The sequence below is a fragment of the Photinus pyralis genome, unplaced genomic scaffold (assembly GCF_008802855.1).
Source record: "Photinus pyralis isolate 1611_PpyrPB1 unplaced genomic scaffold, Ppyr1.3 Ppyr1.4_LG2, whole genome shotgun sequence".
Taxonomy (NCBI): Eukaryota; Metazoa; Arthropoda; class Insecta; order Coleoptera; family Lampyridae; genus Photinus; species Photinus pyralis.
In genome coordinates, this window is record NW_022170403.1 from 12,333,354 (window position 1) to 12,345,545 (window position 12,192).

Here is a 12,192-nt window from a genome sequence, read left to right on the forward strand (position 1 = left end):
TGCTAGGGCGTGTAACTTTATTGGATGGACCTGTCTTTGTAGTACATGTTGCGTTACTTGTGTTTATGGTGTTTCTTTGTTCTTGAGGTTGTATTTGTGAGGTTGCTTGGGTTATTGATGGAGATATTACAGTATTTTGTGAGCTAGTAGTGCTGTATAGGTTTTTGCGTTTGGGTTGAATACGAGTGGGTTGTGATAACGTGGTGTGCTTCGGTGAAGGAGTTATGTGTTTTTTAATTGTGCTAGGGCGTGTAACTTTATTGGGTGGACCTGTCTTTGTAGTGCATGTTGCGTTACTTGTATTTATGATGTTTCTTTGTTCTTGAGGTTATTATTATTATTATTATTATTTTTATTTTTTTTTTATTTACACTTATTAGTATCCCCACATGGACATTTTCGACAACTTAGATCATTGAATGTCCATGCAGCGATGGTCAAGATTTGTTTTCGGGGGTCAGATTTCTCGTGCAATGTTTATAGTCTCTAGGTATTTAATTACTTTTTCAAACGTACTTTTATTTACTAACTCGTCGAGTCCACCGCCCACGTCACAGTCCTGTCTATACGTTTGCAGAGTTTGACATTCTTGTAGGACATGTCGTACACTTAATAGTTCACCACATTGTGGACACTGAGGACGATTCTTTCCTAATAATAAGTGTGAGGACGATTATTATTATTATTATTCTATGCTTGCTGATGTGCTCAACACTTCTCAATGAATCCGAACAAAAATATATCTAATCACGCACAATCTGTGTCTAGGCCCATAACCTGTGAAGATTGTTTGGGAAGCACCGTTTGTGATGGATAATGAATAATTGAGAAGTAATTTTTTTAATTAAAAATTACAGCGCGTTTGACAGACAATTATATTTTTTCTCATTAACAAAACTATTCATTTACATGGCAACATACATTATATATTCTAAATTGCATAACTACAACAGTATGCCATAAAAGATCTTAAGAGGAAAATGCTGATCCGTATAGGCGTCAAACATTATCGGGACGCAATTGTACAATGAGGCGCTTTTTTGGATTGTCAAATCACGTTCTTTCGAAGTATGATCTTATGAACATGATTGCTAAAATCGTGAACAAACTGAACATAAAAGTTTTATGATCACGAATTCCTAACCTATAAATGCAATGATATTTCTGCTCAAATATTAGGTTAGTCAATATTTGTAACAGAAGAGGAGCATAATCGTACAAGTACTTCCACTTGTATTTAAATTATTTTCATAATCCAAACAAAAAATACCTAATTCGAACGCAAATGTGTACTACATAAAACTTAACCATGCTTTGATTAAACTTCGCGCGTTCTTTCGTAAAACGTGATCCTACGAATCACGATCTTGGAATCATGATCGGGAAGTAGCCGAAAGAAAGCGCCTATGATATCATCATTTTATTATACAATTTTTCATAAACGCCTTGTAGTTTAATATTTGTCTAGGGAAATTAGCGTTATAACAGTTGGTAGTAGAAATATATCTTGACATTTGACACTGACGTGTCCATCCAAACTTCATTAAACACTTGCACAGTGTACGTTCTTGTACCGGTAAATGTAACAATGAGAATATCTCAATTACTAACACCTTTTATACGTAGTTATTTATTTATTGTATTTATAGTAATAAGTCAAATTTTATCATCTGAAGTTCCTAGGCCTAGAGGTGTTTCGCTTTCCAGAGCATCTTTATATAACCCTGAAAAGGATTTCAAGTGTTTTGATGGAAGCTTAATCATTCCCTTTACACAAATAAATGATGATTATTGTGATTGCCCAGATGGTAGTGATGAACCAGGAACCGCGGCATGTCCTAATGGAGTTTTCCACTGCACAAACGGGGGTCACAAACCCCTAAATCTACATTCGTCTAGAGTGAACGATGGGGTATGTGATTGTTGCGACGGAACAGATGAATATTTACACAAACACGTGAAATGTGTGAATAACTGTTTCGAACTAGGTCAATCTGCTAGGGAGGAAGCACAAAGACAGGCTGAATTGTTAAAAATTGGCAGTCAAATACGATTAGAGTTCAGTCAAAAAGGTAAGGTGCTTTGTCTAGGCATATTTTTTTATACCTTTTTTGTTAAGGTATACAATTAAAGCAAGAGAAAAAGGATAAATTAAGTGATTTATTAAAACAAGATGCAGAAGCGCAACACATAGTTCAAGAAAAGGAGGCGCTTAAAAAAGAGGCGGAAGATTTAGAAAATCAAGTGCTTGAGCAGTACAGAAAGATTGAAGAGGAAAATAGAAAGCAAAAGCTAGAGGAAGAATTGGCTAGCACAAGACCTGAAGCGATCGACACATTCAGAAAGTTTGATACAAATCAAGATGGTTTAGTCGATGTTATGGAAATTCAAGCCCACTCCACTTTTGATAAGGACCGTAATGGGGAAGGTGAGATTCTTGTGTTACATGTAATTAAAATGATCATACCTGATTATTTTAGTTTCTGAGGAGGAAGCCAAGTACTTTTTAGATGAGCAAAGTAGCGTAGATGAAGAAACTTTTGTAACGACAGCATGGTCTCTCATCAAACCGTTCTTAATGGTAGAAGAATCAATATTTAAGCCCCCTGTTGGTGACGCAGGTGATAAAGAAGAAGAACACGGTGATGAAACTGATGCTAGTGATCTGGAACCACCAGAAGGTGAGAGCACAGATGTAGGTATACTACAGATAGCTCATGAGGAATTTGGGAAATTGACTCTTGTAGCTAGTGCAACTTGTCAATTATTAGATTTCACCCGTGTTCCAATTACTAGTCCAGTTATAGAGGTCAGTGACAAAAGTTCTTATTAGATCTGAGTGACCGTTCTGGCAATTAAGTCATAAAAATTCCTTGAAAATATGAATTCCATGTAAAATGTAAGTTCCGGTTCCGCACTATTTAGGGAAAATTATTTTTAAGGGTTCTGGTTATGCGGCTTTAGTAATTTTTGGTTCCAACATAAATAAATAAAAAATAAACTACAGGAAAAATATAATATACACAGTGTCCAAGATAAGGATGTCTATCATGGGGATCTCCGAAACCATAGAAGATATGAGGATGGTCAAATTAGAAAAAGATGTGCAATTAAAAAATTATTATCATACTTTAAAGCTGCGGTCGGCAACCAGCCGGGCCGCAAGCCGTCCTCATATGGCCTGCAATGTAATTTTCATTAATATTTTTTTAAATTTGATTTAGTTACATATACAGTCAATGAATGAGCTGGGTACTGCTTGTGAGCGTTTGCTTGAAAAAGTGCTTACGAGCGACTTTTTGGAGCGGTCGTTTGGTGTTCGATACTCGAGCGTTTACTTAAAGTACTCGAACGCTTTTTTCTGCCCGCGAGCAGTTTTTTCCACTTGCAAGCTTTTTTTCCGTTCCTGAGCGTTTTTTTTCACTCGTGAGCGCATTTAACTGTCGTTAAGCGCTGAAGGAGTAAGCGCCGCTCGCGAGCGTTTTTCCACTCTTGAGCGTTTTTCCACTCTTGAGCGTTTTTTCTGCTCACGAGCACTTTTCCCGAGCGCTCGTGATAAACTGCTCAAGCAATTTTGGAGTGCTTGGAACTCGCAATCAGTTTCGCTTTGCAAAACAACTCGATGCTCGTGAGCATTTTTAAGACAATTAGAGAGCTTGTCTGTCGAGCGGTTTTTTAGAACACTCAACCCAGCTCTGGTCATTTACTTTTCGCAAAAACGGTTTTTCCATACTTTGACAGAATCTTAAAGTTGAAACATAGAATAATTATTATACATCATTGTAATCAGGAAAACAAGCTTCATTCAAAAATGATAGAATTCTATATGGCTGCCATAAGAAATATTATGCCTTGAATTTTTCCATAACATATTTGGATTCCTCACATAAAAAAGGGCTTTAATAATGTTTTAGTTTAGAACGTCCATTTTTTGTTGTTTTCGAAATAAAAGGCAAATCTAAAATTGAAAATTTCTGTTTTTTTTCAAAAATCTCGACAACCTCTGTAGACATCCGAATTTTCGTAACGGCATATTATTGGGCACCAAAATACGCAAATTTGCCGCGATTTAAACTGCATTGCATCTCTTCAAATAACCGAGATCCCATGTTGGAGTTCAAAAAACGGGCACCAGTGACGGCTGGTGGGCCTTCTATTTGGGGGGGGACGCTGAGTAACATTTCGACATGTCTAAAGAACAAGAGTTTATTTTTACATGCTTACAATTTTGTTACTTTTTGAAACCAAATTCTATCCTTCTATGAATTTTCCAATGACTTTTTCTTTAAAGTCAGGAATGTTCTGAAGTTTTTTCAACAGTAATATCCCAATTGCATAGAAATAGCCCATTGAATTTTGACGTGTGAAACTTTTGACTTTGAAATACGTAGAGTTATTTTGCCACATAACACGTAACAAAAACATTTTGGGTGGAAAATTGCTGAAAAGTATTTCTTCTTACCAAAACAATTTGATAAAAAACGACAAAATTTAGTCAGGCTATTTTTAAGCACGTGGGATATTCTGCATGTTTATTTCCTGAATAAATATTGAATTACGCAACACATACATATTGACGTTTGCAAATGATCACTGAAATATATGGACGGGGGAACCATCGTAATTCTAATTAGTTTTTTACGAGGTTTTTTATTATAAGATGGAAATAATCAACTCATAACATCGTTAACGTTGGCAATCTCTTTTCGATCATTGTACTCCTCAGATAAGTGTTAATTAATTTTACTACAGAGAAACACCTTTCAATTCTCAGTTTATCATTATTAAAATTTAAAACCTTCATTTCCTTCGCTTTTGATGCAAATTTACAACTACCTACAACTGCGATTGCAGAATCAAAAAAATTGTATCACAAACTGATCGTGTATATGGAGCAACTGGGTTCTGCAGTTTCCGCCAGCATTAAAGATGTAAGCGCGCATCATTCCCATGGAAACTACATCCGCGCCGGCGCGATAGCGTCTGTGGGCTAGCGAACATCAGTGGATTTCGGGCGGACGATAAATAGCCCCTTGACCGCGCGCTCCATTCATGCAGATCACTGATTGCTCCTATATTTTTATCTAAACAATTCGGAATTGTGTAATTTTTGAAAATAGTATTTGTCTTAAATGACAAAAATTTATAAAATGCGAAATATGCCTTCCGAAGTGATTTACTGGTTTTTGTAGGGAGGGCGTCGCCCCAGAGCCACCACTGACGGGCACCCTGTATGTGTAGCACCTTGTACCTACCTAATACTTGTAGGATAAGTCGAAAACACAAACATACTAACTGCTCTGTTCATTAAACATTCAATGCTATGCTGAGTGTGAGTACCATTGAGTTAGAAAACTAATGGAGGGAATCAAATCCTGGCCCAGACATAGACCACGGGATCCAAAAGTGGCCTCTGGCTGTGAATAAAATACCACACCACTTCCGTTATCATTAGCGTCTCACTTCAGTGACGTAGAGATATAATTTTCTTTCCACTAATAATAACAAAACAAGTTGTAAATCAGCATATGCATGATTAAAGCGCATCTTTGGTAATACAGATCAGTATTTTATTAGCGAAGTTTAAAATTATCGATCTCACTAGTAATTTTGGCTGCGTTAAATAATTAATTTTACTTAATTTCAATTGATTGTACGTCTTTATTTTGTAAAACAAATCACAAAGTAAATAACTAAGTTTTTATACTGGTAGCGCTATCTAAAGGTAAAATTATAGCACCTCCTAAAACCATATCGAAATTATTTTCTTAAATTATCGATCTCATCTCATGAGTAATCTAACTCAAAATAGACTAGAGCCTGCACATCTACACTCTAACAGAAAGCTTTTAGTGAAAATATGAAGTCTCTATAGCTATTGTAGTTGCTGAGATCTCACCCGGACAGCCGGCCATCCAGAGCCAGCCATAACGAATATATTAGCGTATTTTTTTCAAAAATGCGCTAAAAATGTATAGAAAGAGTAAAATACATGCTCATGGTAAAGTAAACAAAATAGACAAGGATGGGAAAGTATGCAGATTTAATATAATCATTGACTACAAATCTAAATATACATTGAGGTGTTCCAGTAGTATAATTAAGGCCAGTTTACTATAGCCACACCAACATTGAGAGCACAAACGCATATTTTGAGAGCTGTTCTTGAGATATGTGGCCCAACGAGAAGTATACAGAGGGCTTTTAGGGTATTCAATTTATAAATTTCGAAAAATCCTCGAACACGTCAATTTTGTATTCGAGGGGGACAACTTTTGGAGTACAAATCACGAACCCAAGTCTTCACCCCTCTACGTAGGGAGCTTAACCCCTAAAATTTTAAATGGAATCCTATGGCAAATGGCACATTATTTGAAAGCCAATTTAATCGTGATTACTAATCTGCTTTGCTTTTTAAATTCTATTGATGCGTTTCGGAGATACTCGCATTTGGCCAAAATGTACCTACACGGGAACCTATCCACGAGAGTGGCCTCTGGATGTGGCAACTTCCGTCTACAAAAATTCTTACCCCCTCTACCATTATATTCCCTCCATTAGTCTTCTAAATCTATGGTGAGTACTGAAGGCGCAAATAAACAGACTGCTATACTGTATTCATTTAATTTTGTAAGATGGTAGTTTATGTTGCCAACTAAACTGCCGAAGTGTCATTAGTTGTTATTGTGAAGGATTTATTTCTGTTTGCAGTGCTGAATATTTCTACTTTACAATAATTTGGTGCCGTTTTATATTTTTCCTGTGTGTGTTTATCTTCAAACACAGCGCCATCTACTACCTTCTTATAATCAATGCAGTATAGGAGACGACGACGCGCTCAAATCGCAATCAAGACGTCGAGCTCAAGTGGCAGTTACATATACAATCACGGAACAGGCAAACGCGCCTCTATTCGACTTTTTAATAAATTGACATTACAGGATTTTTCTTTCTGTTGTAATTTTTTGCCGCTCTGTTAGCCCCTCTGTGAATATGGCACTGATGCTACGAACTTTAACGGGATAAACCTTCGTTTAACCAATCCTAGTCACTTAAAGCTCGAAGAGTTTGCAACGCCACCATCGTCAGCAGATAGTATTCTACAGTTCCTTAACCTGCCTGCGTTGCGTGTTTGTTTTGTAACGTGTTGACAAATTTACCTATCTAAAAAATGGAGGTTGGAAATGTGTTTAGATCAAATTTCTGTGATCGATTCCAAAGCTTTTTGTCTTCTAAGGTACTAACACTTTCTACCTATTCCACAGAGACCCACTCATGTATAATAAATCGCATTAGTGAGTACAAAAACCATACCTTGGATTTAACTCACGTTATCTTAGATCTAAATTAGAGTAACTATTGTACTTATATAACATTGGATGAGCTATCTGTAGTAGATATATTTACATGTGTTGTAAGATTATAGAAGCAGATGTATAATTTAGTCAGCATTCTGTGACCTTGCACACAGGACCATTTGTAACAAATGTGCGAAATCTGTGCAAAATTTGTCTGAAATTAATTCACAAATCAATGATGCAGAGACACATACGCTGAACTTTTCGCTTAAACTTGTTTGGTGATAATTCACTTTAGATGCAGATGACAAGGAAGAGTCAGAAGGTGATGCTGATGACGAAGAGGAGGAAGAAGGACATGTTGCCGAGGAAGCAAAACCTCCTCCACCTCCTTCTCCAAAATATGATGATGAAACGCAAAAAATAGTGGATGCGGCCAGTAATGCTCGAACAGAATATCACTCCGCCAACGATGCTGCATCAAAAATTAAATCGGAGATAAACGACGTTGAACAGTATTTGAAAACTGACTTCGGAGTAGACGACGAATTTGCCATTTTGGAAAGTGAATGCTTTGAATATACAGATCACGAGTATATTTACAAATTATGTCCGTTTAACAAAGTCATTCAGCAACCAAAGTCGAGTTCTCTCGAAACTCATTTAGGAAAATGGGGCGAATGGATAGGAGTAGAAAATAAATATTCAGTCATGCACTTCACCGGTGGTCAGTCGTGCTGGAACGGTCCAGAGCGATCGACAAAAGTACGAGTTGTGTGCGGTAGTGAAAATAAAGTGACAGCGGTCACTGAACCTAATAAATGTGAATACCAGTTTGATTTTACAACACCAGCAGCTTGCAGAGAATCAATGACAGATAGTGAGCACGAAATTCATGATGAATTATAATAGACTAATAGAGTATTAATTTTTATGGGGGAACATTATTATACGTATTTTTTTATTGCGTGCTAGATAAATTATTCTACAGGTTTTATTCTACACATTTGATTTACAGTGAATAAATAGTATTGGGTAATTATTTAAATTTTGCTGTCTATAATTGTAAAATTTAGGAATATGAAGGCTAAGTAAGTTGATTTTTGAAAAATAAACATTCGATACTTTTAATGCTTTTTTTAATTAAATTATTGGTTATTCTTAGGTATAAGTAGATCCTGGAACAATTTTTAATAATAATAATAATAATAAGGTCTTTATTAGATGACGATCTAAAGGGCGAAGTTCACCTAGGGGCAACATCGCCACCAAGTGTTCTTCCACTTAACCCATAACATAACTTCAATTTAAATGTTTACAATTTCGATGGACGGGTGACAAAGAGATAGCACACACACACACACAAAAAGACAATACTGTGAAAAAAAAAAGTTAATTAATAAGTAACTTGAGAATGGGACACTTTACTCGTTCAAAAGAATGTGACGTAGTGCTGATTTAAACCTGGACACTGTAAGCTTTTTAATATTCGATGGAATGGCATTGTAGACAGTGGTAATGCTATATGAAAAAGATTTTTTGAGTTCAAATGAAGAAATTATTTTTTAAGCGATGCAGATTAGAGAGATAGCTACAGTAAGTTACATAATTTTAAGTACTGTATAATAAGGTGCATACTTAGACCATATAGTACATGGACTGCTATTAGCCCTATGCTTTCAATACAAAATGGGTGGTCACGGATAGAGGGCACTGTAGTCTTGGGTATGTGAATCTCAGGGTAAACTATAAAGTCATGTAAACACCACTCGGATCGCATAAAGAGTCGCTTTTATAGTAACCGCATAGTACGGGAAGCTTTAAATACTCTTCATTATTTGCTATACGTCCACAAAAAAGAATAGGTTTGCTTTTTTTACATATCTAGGCGATTAATTAATTGACGTTTGTTAATTTATAGGTTGACAGTCTCAAATCATATCTAATCGGACAGACTCGTTTACGCTGAAACTCACATACCCAGGTGATGCCCTTTCGTTACAATTAGTAGTCCATATACTATGGTCTAAGGGTGCATATAAAATTTTGTAAGGCGATAGTTTCTGTTGTCAACTAAACTGTCATTAGCTGTTAATGTCAAAGATCCAAGCGTGAAATCGTTTAATTTATTTCTGTTCGTAGTGCTGGATATTTTTATTTTACAATAATTTGGTAACGTTTTATATTTTTCTGGTGTGTGTTCATCTTCAAAGATGGTGCCATCTACTACCTTCTTATAATTACAGATCCAGTTACAAATTGTTTCATAAGTCATATTTGAAGTAACATTACTTACCAACTATAAAGCTTGTCTTTTAGAGGCCCGATTTCGTGCGCATTCGAGTGTTCAAAACGGAGATGTGATTCAGGTATATAATATTTATTTATTATACAAGACGATAAAGGGATATTTTAACCATTGAGTGAAAGAGGGCCTCGCACTTTAATCTTTCCTCGCCAGTAATATGTCATTTTCCTGACTTATGTGAATAATTATTATTCACAATCATATACCGGGTGAATACTCTGAAACCGAACATAGGGAATTAACATGGGAAAACAGTTTTTCGCTGTTGCTCCCCAAATTAACTTAGAGGGTTCATAATGGCACCACTGGAAAGAAGATTTTTTTCTCATCTAACTAAATGCGAATTAGTTAAGTTTTATTTGTATTTTCTCATTATTTTATCAAAAATTCGCAAAATAAAATTAACTCTGAAAATCATGTAGCCATGACCCATATAAGATTTAAGCATCCGGAATTGTCAAATTGAATAACTATCTGTCAAATTGTCGATTTTGACGGAATAGAAGTTTGATTAAATTCCACGGAAAATAAATCTCGCACTCTGCGGCAACTATTACCGCCGTAAACGTTTTTTACCATAAACACTTTTTCCACAATGGAATACATCGTAAGTTTTGTGGTAATTAGTTTTTTGTTCTGGGTAATTACAAATTAAAATGATTGACAGTTATCGTACCTTGTTTTCATGACTACCCTGATTTTTTAAAAGTACACTTTTGACTACCTAATTTCGCAAAATAATAATTAAACGTGCAACTAGACGTTAATAATTTGCATATCATAAAACGCGGAAAAAAATCTTCTTTCCAATGGTGGCATTATGAACTCTCCAAGTTAATTTGGTGAGCAACAATCTGCGAAAAACGGTTTTCCCATGTTAATTCCCTATGTTTGGTTTGAAAGTATTCACCCAGTATGTAATATGTCAATTACCAACTGTTTTGAAGTGAGCAATTTGACATCTTTTGCGAACCTTGTCGAGGTCGGCAAAGTACTTCCCGATCCCAACTTGCTCGCCAATGCCGACTAGATTTCAATGTTACACTGACACTGATGGCATTTGTTAGGTATACTACCTATTTAATACAAATTTTGAATAAAATAGTATACAAACCTCGATGGTCAGTGGTTCATAACCAACGTCTCGCGCTTATACCTCATGTACCTTCTACCTTAAGCCTTAGGCTTAGGCCACTTCCCAGCTCCAGCTCGGTATGTAATCTACTATTACCAAACTGGAAATGTTGCCTAGCAACATCAACTGATATCCATCTAAACTGTGTCAAACTACTGTCAGATCAGTGTTACCAGATGTACGATAATTATGGTTTTTGTACGATAATTGGAACTACTGTACAAGAGGCCAGCAATAGTTATTTGTGTACCAAGGCCGTAAAAGTGATCTTTTTTGGCCGAAGCTGCTGTTTGTGGCCGAGGCGGTAGCCGAGGCCGCAATTCAGATGAGGCCTAACAAATCACTTTTGGCCAAGGTGCACACAACATTTTTTAGGCGATCATCAAAAAAGAATTCAAAAATTTGCTCATAAACATATTTTTTCTGAAAATCATAGTTATCTTAGACAATTAAAAACAAAGCATTTCCTGTCATATGTAATTATAATTAGCATCTTTGCGTGTGTTTTGTGCGTATCAAAATGGGTGATAGCGACAGTTCAGATACCCCAAATGAAATTTTGGAAGCTGCAAGCGTTGCGCTTGCGACCCTAAGTCATATATGATATAAAAGCAGGCGTTTGAGAGTAAAAGTACAATCGCAACTTCCTCGGTTGCACAAGATTTTAATAATGTCAAATGCAATAGGTCCTTCGTAACTGTGGCTTCCAAGACCTTATAGTTAACGTACAATTATTAGAAACCTGATTACCTACTTTGATGGTAGGTATAGGTAGGTACTTGTGTTCTCGGTTAATTGCTGGTGATTCTTCGTATAATAATGTAAGCAATAACATCTTCCTCATGTTTTGGTTCTACACTTCAAAAAGGTCTCTGCAAGCAGCAAAGATTGAAACGTCAAACTATAATTTTAAATGTGAACATTGTGATTACGCAAAATAGTGTGAAACATTCCTACAAGTCTGAAAATGAAAAAAACGCACGTGGATGGACCCAATCCTTGATGAGGACAGACCAGATAGACGCTTTCTATCAAACAGATTACTGGTTCTCACACCACACATCAGTTTCAAATAAGTACAGTTTGACAGATGTGTACAATAAAGTAAAGTTTGACAGAAGCGTACAATAAAGTGAAACTTTATGGCCGCAAAAGCGACCACAAAATCAACGTTTTTGTGATGATAGCCTAAAAATAATTTTTTGCGCGATCGGTCATTTCTGACTATTTACCAGTTGCTATGATTACGACGACGCCAAAATTACTTACCGATCTAAAAACAGAACAGCAAAAATACTTACCGACGCCTTTTTAAAAATCAACAGTCTTACATTACATTTAATCTTTAATTACTGTTAGGTACATTAAACGTACAATTTGTGCTGTTGTTTCCTATAGTAAGACGCTCATAAAGTCATAAAGAAAGTGCAAAGCTAGTAAACTACATCAGA

At 36.0% G+C, this 12,192-nt stretch overlaps 1 protein-coding gene across 2 annotated transcripts; it reads left to right on the forward strand.

The window, feature by feature from the left end:
• Window positions 1-1,518: 1,518 nt before the first annotated feature.
• On the forward strand, window positions 1,519-8,429 carry LOC116163568 (glucosidase 2 subunit beta). 2 transcript variants are annotated; one of them, XM_031477569.1, is made up of 4 exons: window positions 1,519-2,072; window positions 2,120-2,428; window positions 2,481-2,681; window positions 7,603-8,429. In XM_031477569.1, the coding sequence occupies exons 1-4, from the start codon at window positions 1,589-1,591 to the stop codon at window positions 8,205-8,207; spliced, it is 1,599 nt and encodes a 532-aa protein (XP_031333429.1). In that variant the 5' UTR covers window positions 1,519-1,588; the 3' UTR covers window positions 8,208-8,429. The 2 variants fall into 2 exon arrangements, with proteins under 2 accessions (XP_031333429.1, XP_031333428.1); XM_031477568.1 differs by having other exon boundaries at window positions 1,520-2,072; window positions 7,597-8,429.
• The last annotated feature ends 3,763 nt before the right edge of the window (window positions 8,430-12,192 follow it).

Bases quoted from the DNA above. Each gene is read 5' to 3' on its own strand.
- LOC116163568 (XM_031477568.1), top strand. From the start codon at position 1,589: ATGAGAATATCTCAATTACTAACACCTTTTATACGTAGTTATTTATTT. The intron at 2,073-2,119 runs GTAAGGTGCTTT...TTTTTTGTTAAG, and splicing joins ATTAGAGTTCAGTCAAAAAG to GTATACAATTAAAGCAAGAG. The intron at 2,429-2,480 runs GTGAGATTCTTG...TGATTATTTTAG, and splicing joins TAAGGACCGTAATGGGGAAG to TTTCTGAGGAGGAAGCCAAG.